Raw genomic sequence first — 12,916 nt, forward strand, 5'->3', positions numbered from 1 at the left:
TCTGATTTGTATTCTATTTCTATAATAAAATTGTAATTATAAGTACAGAGCTTTCCTGAGTTGTGTGTCATTTTAGTGAATGGATAGCCAGTTGGTCAGAAGTGAGAGTAGCCTGGGGTCCCCCAAAGTTGTGACTGGCTTCTGAAGTAAGGGTCAGTTTTGGGGATGACTGTGCCCTCAACCTATAAAGTGTGGCTTAACTCCGGGTAGTTGGTCGGAAGTCACTGTACCCTTCAGATCTGCTCCTCCCACAGGGTTCACAATCATAGCGAATGAAGATCTACCCATCTATCCTTCTGCTAACGGGAGAAAGAAGGTCATCACTGATAATTCTTCCTCCTCAACTGCACTCCACACAAACGATGAATCAGTACATCCTTCCAACTCCTGCCCAGTCTACAAAGCCATACATGACCTGGCCTTTTCTTCAGGTTTCTTGATGATGGGCTATATCTATTTAAGGGTGCTAGTAGGGCCATGTATAAGCTTTAAATTAAAGAGCTAAACTTACAGTTTAAAATTATGTGATCTCTTTCACCATGTCTCCTTGCTATAGAGTTACTAGCATTTAATTTTGACTTTATGCCCACAAAGGGGAAATTCCAGGCTTTATTCAGAATACTTGTATTAATAAATAAGTTTTAAATTTCTCAATTCCAGGGAATCTGTTTATAGGTACTCAATTTTAAAGAGACAGGTGAGTAAAATGTTTCTTGACAAGAAAATCTACCAACTGTCACTGAAGGGTAAGAATTATTATTTTTTGGTACCATGATTATTTGTATAAAGATATATCCATGCTGTACCTATAAAGTAATATGACAGGTTTTAAAAATAAACATACTAGAAATTACTGATAAAAATAAAATTTGTCATTCAAAGCAGTCTCCTTTGGAGACTCATTCCAATAATGGAACCAAAGCTCAAAATATTTTGGAAAATTCTCTTTGGGAACTGTCTTCACATTCTGCATAGATACTTTTGAATATTCTCATAGATGATAAATCTTTGCCCTGTGAAACTCAATTTTACCTTTGTAAGCAACTAATCATTAAAAGCCATGGTGGGAAATAAGGTCAAAGATCATGACATTTCTGATGAAAAGAAAGGTATATCTGGATGAAAATCACTGGCAATGTGTAAGTTTTAAGTGATATACTTGCTCTGAACCAAAGCCAAATTAAAGGATGTCGGAGGGGAGAGAGAGAAAGAGAGAGAGGGAGGGAGGGAGGGAAGGGAAAGACAACAAGGAAACTGGTATTTAAAGAGTCATACACGCTCTTGAAAATCTGATGACAGTTATGGCTTCCTCTCAATCTTCTGCATATATTATTAGAAAGGTACACCACATCAAGGTCATCTATGGAGCCAGATTAAAATTCCCTGGTTTAGAACAGTAGCTCTCGCTTTCTTTTTCTTTCTTTCATTTTTTTTTTTTACTGTATCCAACAGAAAAAAAAAATTTATACTGTGACCTAGTTTGTACATACATACATATAATTAAAATAAAAGTTTCACAAATAATTATCAACCTTACCATGTGATAGTATTCTCTTATATTTGATTTCATTATGAAAAATGCTACTTATGACCTACTACACCAATTTCACAATCTACAGCTTGAAAAATACTGGTTTAGAGTAACTGATGCATAATATGAATAAACTAACGATAATGGGAAAACTCACTTGATTATAAAAATTCTGATGTTATTTTAAACTAACAAAGAAAAAGTCATTTTACTCTATAGCCAAACTTTTCAAGAGACTGGATTCTTTATGGCAAAACGGAACTGTCTTGGTCATTCATCTAAATGGCTAACTAACTACTGGAGACACTGATGGGTAAATCATACAATGTTCATACCTTAATATTAGAAAACCACAAATCATTCTCATGTAAAGTGGCCAGGTAGACAGATGTAAGAAGTCCAGTGCAAAGGGCAACAGTTCCACCAACTGTAAATGAAAGAATCGTCCATAATCTTCTATTGGTACAACCTTTTAGAAAAATGAACAGATGAAAAACCAAGTCAGTAAAGGATTTAGCAGTTAATAGTTCTATTTCAGACTGTCCAACGTGCCAAGTTCCAGCTGCCCGTTAGTGGTGAAGCTTTCTGTGTCTCCAGCAGACAGTTAGGGGTTCCGTTTTGTGATTCCACAGACCTTTTTATACTTTTCATACTTTTATTATAGTTTTTTCCCCCACTGTATCTAACTGTTCATTTGTCCATTTTGCCAACTAGAATGTAAGCATCTTGAGGACCAGCATATTATCTTATTCATCTTAACACCTAGGACCTGTGCTTGACCTAGTTTAACTACTAAGTTTCTTAAATAGAGGAATAAATGGGTTACAGATCTAAAATATAAACAGTCTTTTAGATGATCTACTTACAATGTGTGGTTTATTCATTAAAAGCTACTCCCAAACTTGATTACTTAAAATTTTAAACCCCATCACACAAGTTAAAGGAATATAAACTAAGAAACATATTTATAGTACATATAAGAAAGATAAAATATCCTTAATATAGGATAAATACTTTCAGGATAATAAAAAAAATGAATATTTCAGTAGGAAACTGATTAAGGACTTGAATAGGCAATGCACAGAAGAAAAAATGGCCAATAAACTTAATAGAAAAAAAAAGTTAGTATTAATGAAATGCAAACCAAAACAAAGAGCTATAACTTTTACAATAGTGGCCAATTTGATAGCTTAAAAATGCTTAGTACTCTGTTTTGGTAAGGATACAAAAATATCGCCTTTTTTTTTTTTTAAATAGACATTTTTTAAACACTGCTGGTGTTAGAATAAATGGATACCTCTCTGGAATGTGACATGGCAACAGGAAGTAAAAGCCACCAAAATGAGCACACTATCTGACCAATAATTGCAAATCTAGGCATACACCCCAAAGAAATAAAGTTTTAAACAAACATTTGGCCACTGTGGTTCAGGTTGTATAGGTAAAAGGTTAAAAATCATCTAAATATTCAATAAGAAATTAAATAAATTATGCTACAGTCACACAGTGACTACACACTGACAAAATTTTAAAAATACACTGACTGACATATGTTCATAACACAACAAGAGAAAGATAGCAAGTTACACAACAGCGAGTAGGATCTCAATTTTGAGAAAAAACACATCTGAATGCTTGTAGGTGTACATGTACAGAGAACAACATTTAGACAGCAAGATAAAGTGTCATTGGTGGTAATCTCAGGATGAGTGGGTTTGTGGGAGTATTTTTTCCTTCATTTTTGCTTTTCTTTAGTTTTCTTTTTTTTTTCTGACCTGAATAAATACTGCTTTGGTAAAATGAACAGTCCTCAAAGTTATGTTTTAATTTAAAAGGACAAACTTGAACCTGTATTTGTTTTTATATAAGATTTTCAGAAAATACTCTGTATTGTCCTAAATTGCTAATAGCTGAGTTGGATGGCATGACTGCTCAATATAGATTACTTTTATTTTATAAAACTGTCACCCCCCCACCAAAAAAATAAATAAATAAAAAATAAAACTGTTACCCCAAATTACTTTACTAGCTCTAGCTGCAGCTGATGTAAACTCTGTCAGATACCCAAAATGGCTGATAGACATGGAATTTTTCATGCTTACTTTAAAAAATCCTGACCATGCTTAGCCTAAGAAAGCAACTCGGGTAGCAGGAATTTGGTAATTAATGCCATTTGATGTATGGCTTAGCAAGAGTCTTCAACATTATTTAAACAATTTACCAAATTCTGACCACTTTTCCCACCAAAAAAAAAAAGCAAATTAGAAAATTTCAGGAATTTAACTGAAAATAAAGAATAAAAGAAAGTTTGATTCATCTTTCAATACTTTAATGAAATGAGAAACTCACCCAAGGTAAGGCTGTCTAGTTGTGAACAGCATACACAAACCAGAAAAATTAGAAGTAGACTAAAATCTGAACAGTGGGAAAAAGTATTACTCTCAAAGTCAAAGGATCAGATTGGCATAACTATACTGAACAGGCAGCTGAGAAGCAAAGGGCTCTAATCAGAGGTCTTTTATCTAATCATAACTGTAAAACAAATATTATCACATTGCGATCAAATCATCTGTAAAACTAAAATATCAAGGTAATAGAATAAGTTTCTTCACCTATTAGGTCTCACCAAATTTTTATCCTATTGGAGAGTGATTATTTCAATATGCAGACAAAAAAGCAATCCCAAATGCTGCTTTAATTTAAATCACCTACTAGATGACAATTTATTTTCCAACTTCACATTTTCTTCTTGTGCCACGTAATCCTCTGAAACTTCTGTGGTTTGTATTCCTTTTCTTTGCCTGATGGATATCATGGTGTCAAAGACTCACATGCATTGTTCTTCCAACCACTCCTACAAACAACACAGAATTAAGCCACCATCCATATGTCCGTACCCTCTCTGCCAAATACAGCCTGTGCTCATCTGTGTTTTGGAGACTTTACCTGAGCCATTTTCCCTTGCTTAGGACGCCCTCCCATTTTCCCATCCAAACCTTAACCGGCTTTCAAAGCTACTCTCAAGACACAACACAAATATTCCTTTAACACAACCACATTTATGAAGCGCCTGTCCTGTGGCAGGCACTGCCAAGAGTTAGGAGCCCAGGTGAGCATCACAGACAAGCCCCTGCCCTTCTTCCAGGAAGCCTTCTTTCTTGGGATGCACCAACCCCTACTGATCTCTCCCCTTCCCGAGGCATAGCAGTTACCACGCATTTTGTCACATAATTAGGTAGTTTTATATTATTTTCTATAGTACCAACCATGGAAAAGGTATTAAGTAGTAAATTTGTTGATTGTTGATGGTCTGATTTTGAAGAACTGAAACACTGTTTTGTCTCCGGTATCTGGATTTTGATACTGGTGCTCCTTCAAACAATTCACACTGGAAGCTTTAGGAATATGCCTCAGTGGTGATGGCAGCGGGGGTGTGCCAATCAGGGCAGCTGCTACACCAGGCAGCAACAGTGGGAGTGACGGCAGGGAGCAGGGGCCTGGTTTGGAAGCAGTAAGTGGGAGGCAGGGGAGTGGTGGCAGTGAGTAAGCTGGCTACAGTCCCCCGGAACAGCTGGCGTCACTCCTCCGACGAATGAACAGCGTTTAACCATTTATTAACTATGACCGGTTGCCGGACACGACTGTCGGGGCAGTTTATTAATTCCTAAAGGTAAACAAGTTGCTCTACTGAAAAGAACACACCAATCAACGTTATATCATTCATTCATTCATACAAAAAAAAAAAATCTGAGAGGAAAAAGGTGCAAGCACCGAAAATGGAGACTCTGGAGCAACGAGGGAGAAAAGGAGTGTGGGCAAAGTCGTACCTCTACAGATGAGCTTACCCCCAAATTACCTCATCCTAGAATCATGACCTTTCTAAGGGCCCCAAGCGGAGTTGTAAAAAGCCCACAACTGATACAACGTAACACATTAGGACAGAAGGGCAACAAATGTTTAAGTGCCAACTACGTGTGATAACTGCATGAACCCAAGAAACAAAAGTTTCCCCATCAAATTACAAGGAATGCCATCTTAAATGTTTGAAAAGGGAAATGAGAGCGGGTGGTTTTTTTCTCCATTGCTTAGAAGAACCAGCACGTACTGGGCACCCCGGGGCGCTGCAGGGCACATTATTCAGCTCACCTCCGCACCCCAATCTACACTATCGGAGTCCCCGCCGGACGCTGAGGGGCCGAATAAGTTCAGTAACTCGCTCCGGCTCACCTAGGAAGTGGCGTGGCCGCCGAGGCCGGAGACCACCCAGCCCCTCCCTCCGCCCGCGTGGCCAAAGCAAGAAGTCGCCCGAGAAGGCGCCCCGCCCTCGGCAAACTTGCTCTCTCCTAAGCTGCCGCCCCCAGTCCCGCACGTCGGGAGGACAAGGGGGCGCCCAGTCCCACACCCGGTCTCCGCAGACGCCGCGAGGGCCGGATTCGCGCCCCCACCCTGAGCGACGCAGCGGGGCGGCCCGCGGGCTTTCGGTCTTCGCGGCAGATTCAGCCGAACGCCGCCACGCAAGGGCGGAGCGCCACCCGCCCGCCGGACAGTCCGGGGCCGCCGACGGAGCCTCGCGCTCGTGCGTCCCCTCGCGCTACCCGCGGCCCGAAACGCAGCCACAGACCTGCGGCCTCAGCCGTCCTCGCGCGCGGCTCCGGACCAGGAACGGGGGCAGCCGGCCGGCCGGCCGGCCGGGGTCGCAGAGGGCCGCGGGGGCGGGGCCGCACTACGGCCAGCAACGCGCCGCGGGGAAAGCTAAAATCCAGCAGCCGCGGAGGTTTGTGCTGCACCTTGGAAATGGGGGGCTGGGGGGAGTCACCGCCCCGGGGAGGGGGCGCGCCGGGGAGGCTGGGCCACTGAGGCCGCGCTTATAGGTCCCGGGAGCCGTCCGTCAGCACGGGCCACCTCCCCCTCTCGGGGCGCCCCGCCCCGTCTCGTGCGGCGCCGGCCGGAAGGAAGCGGCGCACTTCCGGCCGCCGGGCTGTAGTGTTGGCCGAGTTCCGCTCCGTTCCGCTATGTCGAGCGGCTCCCGGCACCCCTCGAAGAACATTGGACCCCCGTCACCGACCGAGGAGCCCGAGGCCACCTTCGCCTACGCAGACTCCCGCCACCCCCAGGCCAGAGCGAGCGGCGCTGCTCGGGGGAAAAGGGCCGGGATGCGAATAAGGGTGGCCTCAAGTCGAACCCCGGGTGGGGAGGGTGAGACGGGCTGGAGGCCGCGAAAAACTCTTTCTTGCGCCGGTGCCCTCCTGTCTCCTGTGCTGGTGGATGTGGAGGGGTCAGTAAGGGCCCGGTGAACGGAAGCAGTCCGACCACTCGGACATCTCCCAGCTAACCGCGTTGCCAAGGCCTGGCGCGCCCCCTTCTCGGGTCTTGGCAACACCCCCAGGCCCCAACTGCCGGTGATGTGTGTTTGGAAGTCTTTTACCGACTGCCAGTGAGGTACTTTCGCATCTCCAAAGACGCGCCTCTTTTTGGCGAGGGGGGCAGGGCGCGCTGTCTTCTTCCAAATTTTGTGTAGAATACGTTCCTCTGTCTTCTTAGGCTCCTATGTTACTCCGTCTCCAAACTAGAGTGTAAGCCTTTTCGGAGGGCAGTTGCTGTGTTGTATACGTGGATATCTTTCTTAATCACACTTTGATGAACAGTAGGTAAAGCCTTTTGTTAGCAGATTCTCAGAGCACATGTTAATTGATTTTTATTAAGGAATGGTCCTCTGGGTCTTCCACCTGTGAAGAGGACTGCTCGTCTGTCTAATTCCAGGAATTACTTCAGCCAGGTGCCTTTCCTTGTTTCCACTGTTTGATATTTTCTTCCTCCTTTGTGTGTCTGTTGCTGTTAATAACAGACACACATTCTGTGTCAATGGGTTGAGGTATCTGCTGGTGGTTTTAATAAAAATAAATGTCAGCTGTTTTTTCAGGTGGCATTTGTCATGTTTAACATGATTGTTGGTGTCTTTTTTTCATGTTATGGACTTGAGAACAGGGACTGTATATTTATAATCTTTCTCTTTCGCCTTAAGATGCTTTACATAAGATACATTTGTGTGTTTAATAAATACATATGTGAATTGATTCCTCCTTAAGTAGAATTCCCCCTCTCCTCCCCACCTTATTATGTAGGGTTTTTTCTTAAACTGTCTTGCGCACTGGGGAAAAAAATGTCTGTTGTGAAACATGCGTCCCTTGAGTAAAGGAAATAGTACTTGTTAGCACCTGCTTGTTTTCATATGAAATGGCTTTACTAAGCAAAATAACGCTTTGAGAGCAATAGACATCCACTGCTGAGGGTAAGTCTTGGTAATAAATAAGTTAATTAAGAATGAATTCATTCTGATACAGCAACCATGGGGGTGATGGGTAATGAGCGGTAGACTTTTGCCCCTATTGACCTCTGGTCATGGGCTGTGACTGCAGAGGTCTACAGGAATACTTGTTTGCATTGTGTTTTGAAACCCAGTGGGATCTGGCTTTTCCTCTGTTGGGGCCAGCAATAGTTAAGTTGTGCTGGAACAGTTCAGCTCAAAAGTATGGCCTGGAAACCTGTGGCATCACTATCAACATCATAAGGGAGCTTGTTGGAAATTATCGGGTTCTAGACATACCTACCGAATCATAATCTGTAGGGGTCAGGGACAAACAATTGGTTTTAAGAAGTTCTCCATGTGGGTCTGTGTTCAGCAAAGTTTGAGAGCCATAGCAGGACCTTGCTACTCAAAATATTGTCTGTGGACCAGCTGTGTTGGCATCACCTAGGACCTTAGAAATGTCGGCTCTCCGGCTCTCCCCAAGGCCTACTGAATCAGAATCTGCTTTTTAATATAATCTCCAGGTTATTTGTATGTACGTCACACATTGAGAAGCACTGCACGCGAAGTCATTAATGTCTTCTTATGGGAAGTCACATCCTTCCCATAAAAGCATCTTGCGTTGGACCAAGGGAGAGAGCTCTCCTTCTCCATTGGCTTTTTCCTGTCTGATGTACGATGTTTGTTCAGTTTTCAGTAGTTTGGCTTAGTAGTATGAACACTCTGGATCACTCTTCCCTTCTGTGGCAATAGACTCTCCCAGTATTCCTCCTCTCTACCTTTCTGGCATTCCTTTTCAGTCTCATGTAAACTCTTCCTCTCTGGCTCATGGCTCCAATTTCCAGTGATATTCTGATCACTTGTAAGTGTTTATGTCCAGACATAGCTCCTGACAGCCAGGTCCCATACATGTAGTGCCTATTGGAAATTTCCATGTGTGCAGAGCACTCAAACTCAACTCGTTAAAAATTAAACTTTTTCTAATCCCCAAACCTACTTTTCATCCCACGTGCCCCCTTTTCCTAATTGCTGTCAATAACTTAGGAGCCAAACTTGATTCCTCCCTGTTGTGTAGCCCATATATCCAGTCAAACACTGAGTCCCATTGGGTTTATTCCTAAATATCTCAGGACTTGCCCAACTTTTCCCCATCTCCATTGCCACTACTGTAATCCAAGGCACAATTTTTTGTCTGGATCATTTCAATAGTCTGCTAACCGATTGCCTTACCACCATTCCTGCCCTTTGGCCTTGTCCTCTCAGTCCACCCTCCATATAAAAAACATACTGATCTTACTAAGATATAAGTCTTTTGGTGGCTTACTGGCTTTATATAAAAAGCTCCTTAACAAGCTTGAAAGTACTGCTGTGAGTCAGGCTCCATTTACCTCTCCAGCCTCATCCCTACTTCCTATTCATAAATTTCCAAGTTTTTATAAGTGCCTGACTTAACTACTATTCAGCCTTTAAATTTCAGCTTAAATGATCCTTGCTGCTTGATATTTATATCCTCCCCTCTCACTGAATCATAGCTTTTCTGTGTGATGCATAGAATACGGTGGAAGTGACAGTGTGGGACTTCTGAGGCCAGGTCATAAAGACATCCTAGTTTTAGCCTTATCCTCTCTTGGATTGCGCACTTATGGGGGATGCCAGCCACCATGTTGTGAGGACACTCAGACATCGTGTAGAGAAGGCCACATGGGCGGCACCTGGCCTCTGGCCAACAACCAGCCTGCCATGTGAGTGAGCCACCTAGGAGGAAGATCTGCCAGCTCCATGTCATCCATGCCACTCCCAAATATCTCATGCACAGATACGGTAAGAATAATAAATGTTTATATTTGTTTTAAAGCCACTAAGTTTAGGGGTAATTTTGTTATACAATGATGGGTATTCAATATAGTAGTCATCCTCTGTATGGATGTATCATCATTTATTTAATATTGCCCTCTAATTGGACATTTAGATTGTTTCCAGCTTTACCCTGTTACATGCAGTGCATAGAGAATATCCTTATATTTATGTAATTCTTTAGGATATATTTCTAGAAATAGAATTGGTAGAATTTAAATTAGGATAAACATTGGCAAACTACATTACAAAAGGTTAAAAATTGTATTAATTTACACTTCCACCAATGTGCATTACGGGGCTTATTTCAGTGTCCTTGTCAACAATGGATATTTTTAATCTTTGCCAATCTTAGGCGACAAATGATATATCATTTTAAATGTATTAGGTGGAGATAATATCAGGACATTATTGGCTGTTTGTATTTCTTTTTCTGTGATTTATGTTTTCATGTTCTTTGGCCAATCATCGATTTAATCTTTATATAAAGGGATTAGTTATAGATTGTGGATTTTAACATTTTTTTTTGGCCGCACCGCGTGGCATGTGGGATCTTAGTTCCCTGACCAGTGATCGAACCTGTGCTCCGTGCAATGGAAGTGCGTAGTCTTAACCATTGGACCACCAGGGAAGTCCCTGGATATTAACTTTCTGTTGTATACCTTGCAGGTATTTCTCAGTGTTGTGTACTTCATATAGTGTGTTTCGCTTTGCATTGGTTTTCCATTTTCTGTTATCAAGTCTATCATCTTCCCTTTATAAAAGCTTCTGGGTTTTTCCAACATACTTAGGAAAACCTTTACCATCCCAAGATTGTAAAATTTTAAAAATACTTTTTCCTAGTTTTAAAAAATATTGCACCTTTTTAATATGAAGAGAGAGATCTGACAATTTTTTTTCTAATTGGAGAATCAGTTGTTTCACCATCATTCTTACCTTACTGATTTGAATTATCTGCATCACATACTAATTCTAGTACGTATATGGCCTATTTGTAAACTCATTTATTGTGTTTAAATGATTTTTAAAAAGAACTAGTTTGCAACAGTTCTACATACTGTATTTCTTTTAAACACATGTTCTGGCAAGTTTTGCATATTTTCTTGCTCATATAAACTTTATAATCTTTTACCAGTTTCCAAAAAAGAATCCATGGAGATTATTTTACTGGAATTGTATAAAAGGTAAAGAAGTCTTTGAGAGAAATGAGATCTTTACAATACTGAGTATTCTTTTACAGAAACACATATTCAGTTGAAGACAGTTTGGCCCACTTACACATATTTTTGCAACAGTAGTTTCATGCAATCTTATTTTGCCACCTCGTCCACAGGGTTGGTTTTTCAAGTGTCTTAATAAAAGAGCAGTAGTCTCCAAACTTTTTGATCTCAAAACTTCATCAATCAAAAATGTTTGTCCTCTCTGTGTGTGAACGTGTGCACGTATATGTGTGTGTATACATACATATATATACACATTATGTATTGCAATATATGGAAATCCTAATATGTTCTTCCTACATCCCATGGGTTGTTTTATACACTCCTTGCGTATGACCCATGTCAGAGACCTCAGAGATCAGCCGTGTCTACGGCATTCTTCCGAGCCTAGTTTGGCACTCTTGGTCTTAGGCAACCCATGCTGAGTCCTGGAGATCAGCTTTCTCAGTGCTCACAGATCATTCCAGAGTTGCACAGGAATCAGCATTACACCTGAGTCCTTCCCCATACCCCCCCCCCACCCCGCCTTTAAAATACTTGCCTCCTTCCCTGGGAAGATTCTTAAGAAAAGGTATTATGTAATATTGTTAGTTACTTTTTCTCTCTTCCTTTGATCAACTTCGTATTAACTAGATTTGTAATGGTTTAGAAGAATGAAATTTATAGGCAGATTAGCATAGGTGTATAATTATCCAAGGACTCTATTAAATAAAGTTAACAAAATATTTAAACATTGTCAAGGTTGGTTCATTTTCTTCAACACCTGGTACTCTTCTTCCCTCTACTTGTCTGCTGTTTCCACCTACGCCTTTCTTTTCCATTTCCATGGTTAGAATAACTATTGTATGTTTTTGAATAAGGACACGAATAGTCAGGTTATCCAGTTAAAGCAGATGATGGTGCTTTATCACATAATAAGCTTTTGGCGAAGTGTGATGATTCTTAGATGTTGGCTCTTCTAGTCCACAAACCAGCCTTGGCTGGTCTTTCCAATTTGTTCCCTTGGACTGCTCTAATGTCATTCCCTGCAAAACAGGTATATACAACAGGTGTCTAAAAACCCTAGAAATAGACATTTCCTACTAACAGATGCCAAGGTGTACAGTCTGGCTTGGGATTTTTTTTTTTTTGGTAGGACGAAGTAGGACTTTCAGCCAGAAATGTATGTGTTTCTAATACCCTCAAATTCAGATATTTTATCATGCCTTAAATTATGGCTAATCTAGCACTGGGTTGGATTTTCACTAACACTTAACCACGTGCTGTCCCCAGATCTTCCTGAGTCCACCCATGGATGTTAATAAACTAGCCTGAAGGACTTATGCTTAGGAATTCACAGGCTTCATTGCATCTCACCAGGCCTGAAAGCTGCTAGGACTCAAACGACCCCAATAGTTGTGTGGAGATTGGAGTAGGTAGGCTCTGTCCTTTTGTGCTCCCCACATGATGGAGGAACGAATACAGCTACCTCTGAGAGGTTTTTAATCACAGTCTCTTGATGGCTTTAAATTTTTTTCAGTCAAGATACCAGGAAACAAAGTTTGTTTCCTCTCACAACTGTCACCAACCAGTTCATTTATATGAGCATACGTTCTCCGTGGTGATATTACCCCCTCCGCCCCCAACAGGGAGAAAATTGGCTCTTGGGGGTTGGAAAAAACCTTATTCTTTTAATGTATAAAGTGCAGATATACAGTATATCTTAGGTATTCAAATTTCATGGAGGGGGGTGATCAGGAAAAGTCTAAAAAAAAGTTCCTTAGGGACGTGATAATGAAAAAAAGGTTGAAACGCTGATACAGATTAAGTTTTGGTGGTTGGAACACCGGCCAAATTCTAGAGTTTAACTTTTCTCTTGTATTTTCACTATGCATAAGTGTATGTGTGTGTGTTGGAGGCGTGGGGGGAGACTGGAAATAATGTTAAGTTACATCAGTGGATAGTGGTTAAACGCAAATGCTGGTTTGGATTTTATCTTTGCCCGTTCTGCCGTTTTCCGACCTG

At 41.4% G+C, this 12,916-nt stretch overlaps 1 protein-coding gene across 1 annotated transcript in view; it reads right to left on the reverse strand.

The window, feature by feature from the left end:
- DPY19L3 (dpy-19 like C-mannosyltransferase 3) overlaps nucleotides 1–4,352 on the reverse strand; it is a 69,204-nt gene extending 64,852 nt beyond the window's left edge. Inside the window, exons 1-2 of the mRNA XM_082677207.1 lie at nucleotides 4,244–4,352; nucleotides 1,867–2,000 (exon numbers count right to left, since the gene is read on the reverse strand). Of these exons, the coding sequence (XP_082533333.1) occupies nucleotides 1,867–2,000; nucleotides 4,244–4,346 (237 nt within the window). The 5' untranslated portion in view covers nucleotides 4,347–4,352. The remainder of the gene's footprint in view (nucleotides 1–1,866; nucleotides 2,001–4,243) is intronic.
- Nucleotides 4,353–12,916: the final 8,564 nt, after the last annotated feature.

Source organism: Grampus griseus (genome assembly GCF_964374135.1).
Source record: "Grampus griseus genome assembly, chromosome: 19".
Lineage (NCBI taxonomy): Eukaryota > Metazoa > Chordata > Mammalia > Artiodactyla > Delphinidae > Grampus > Grampus griseus.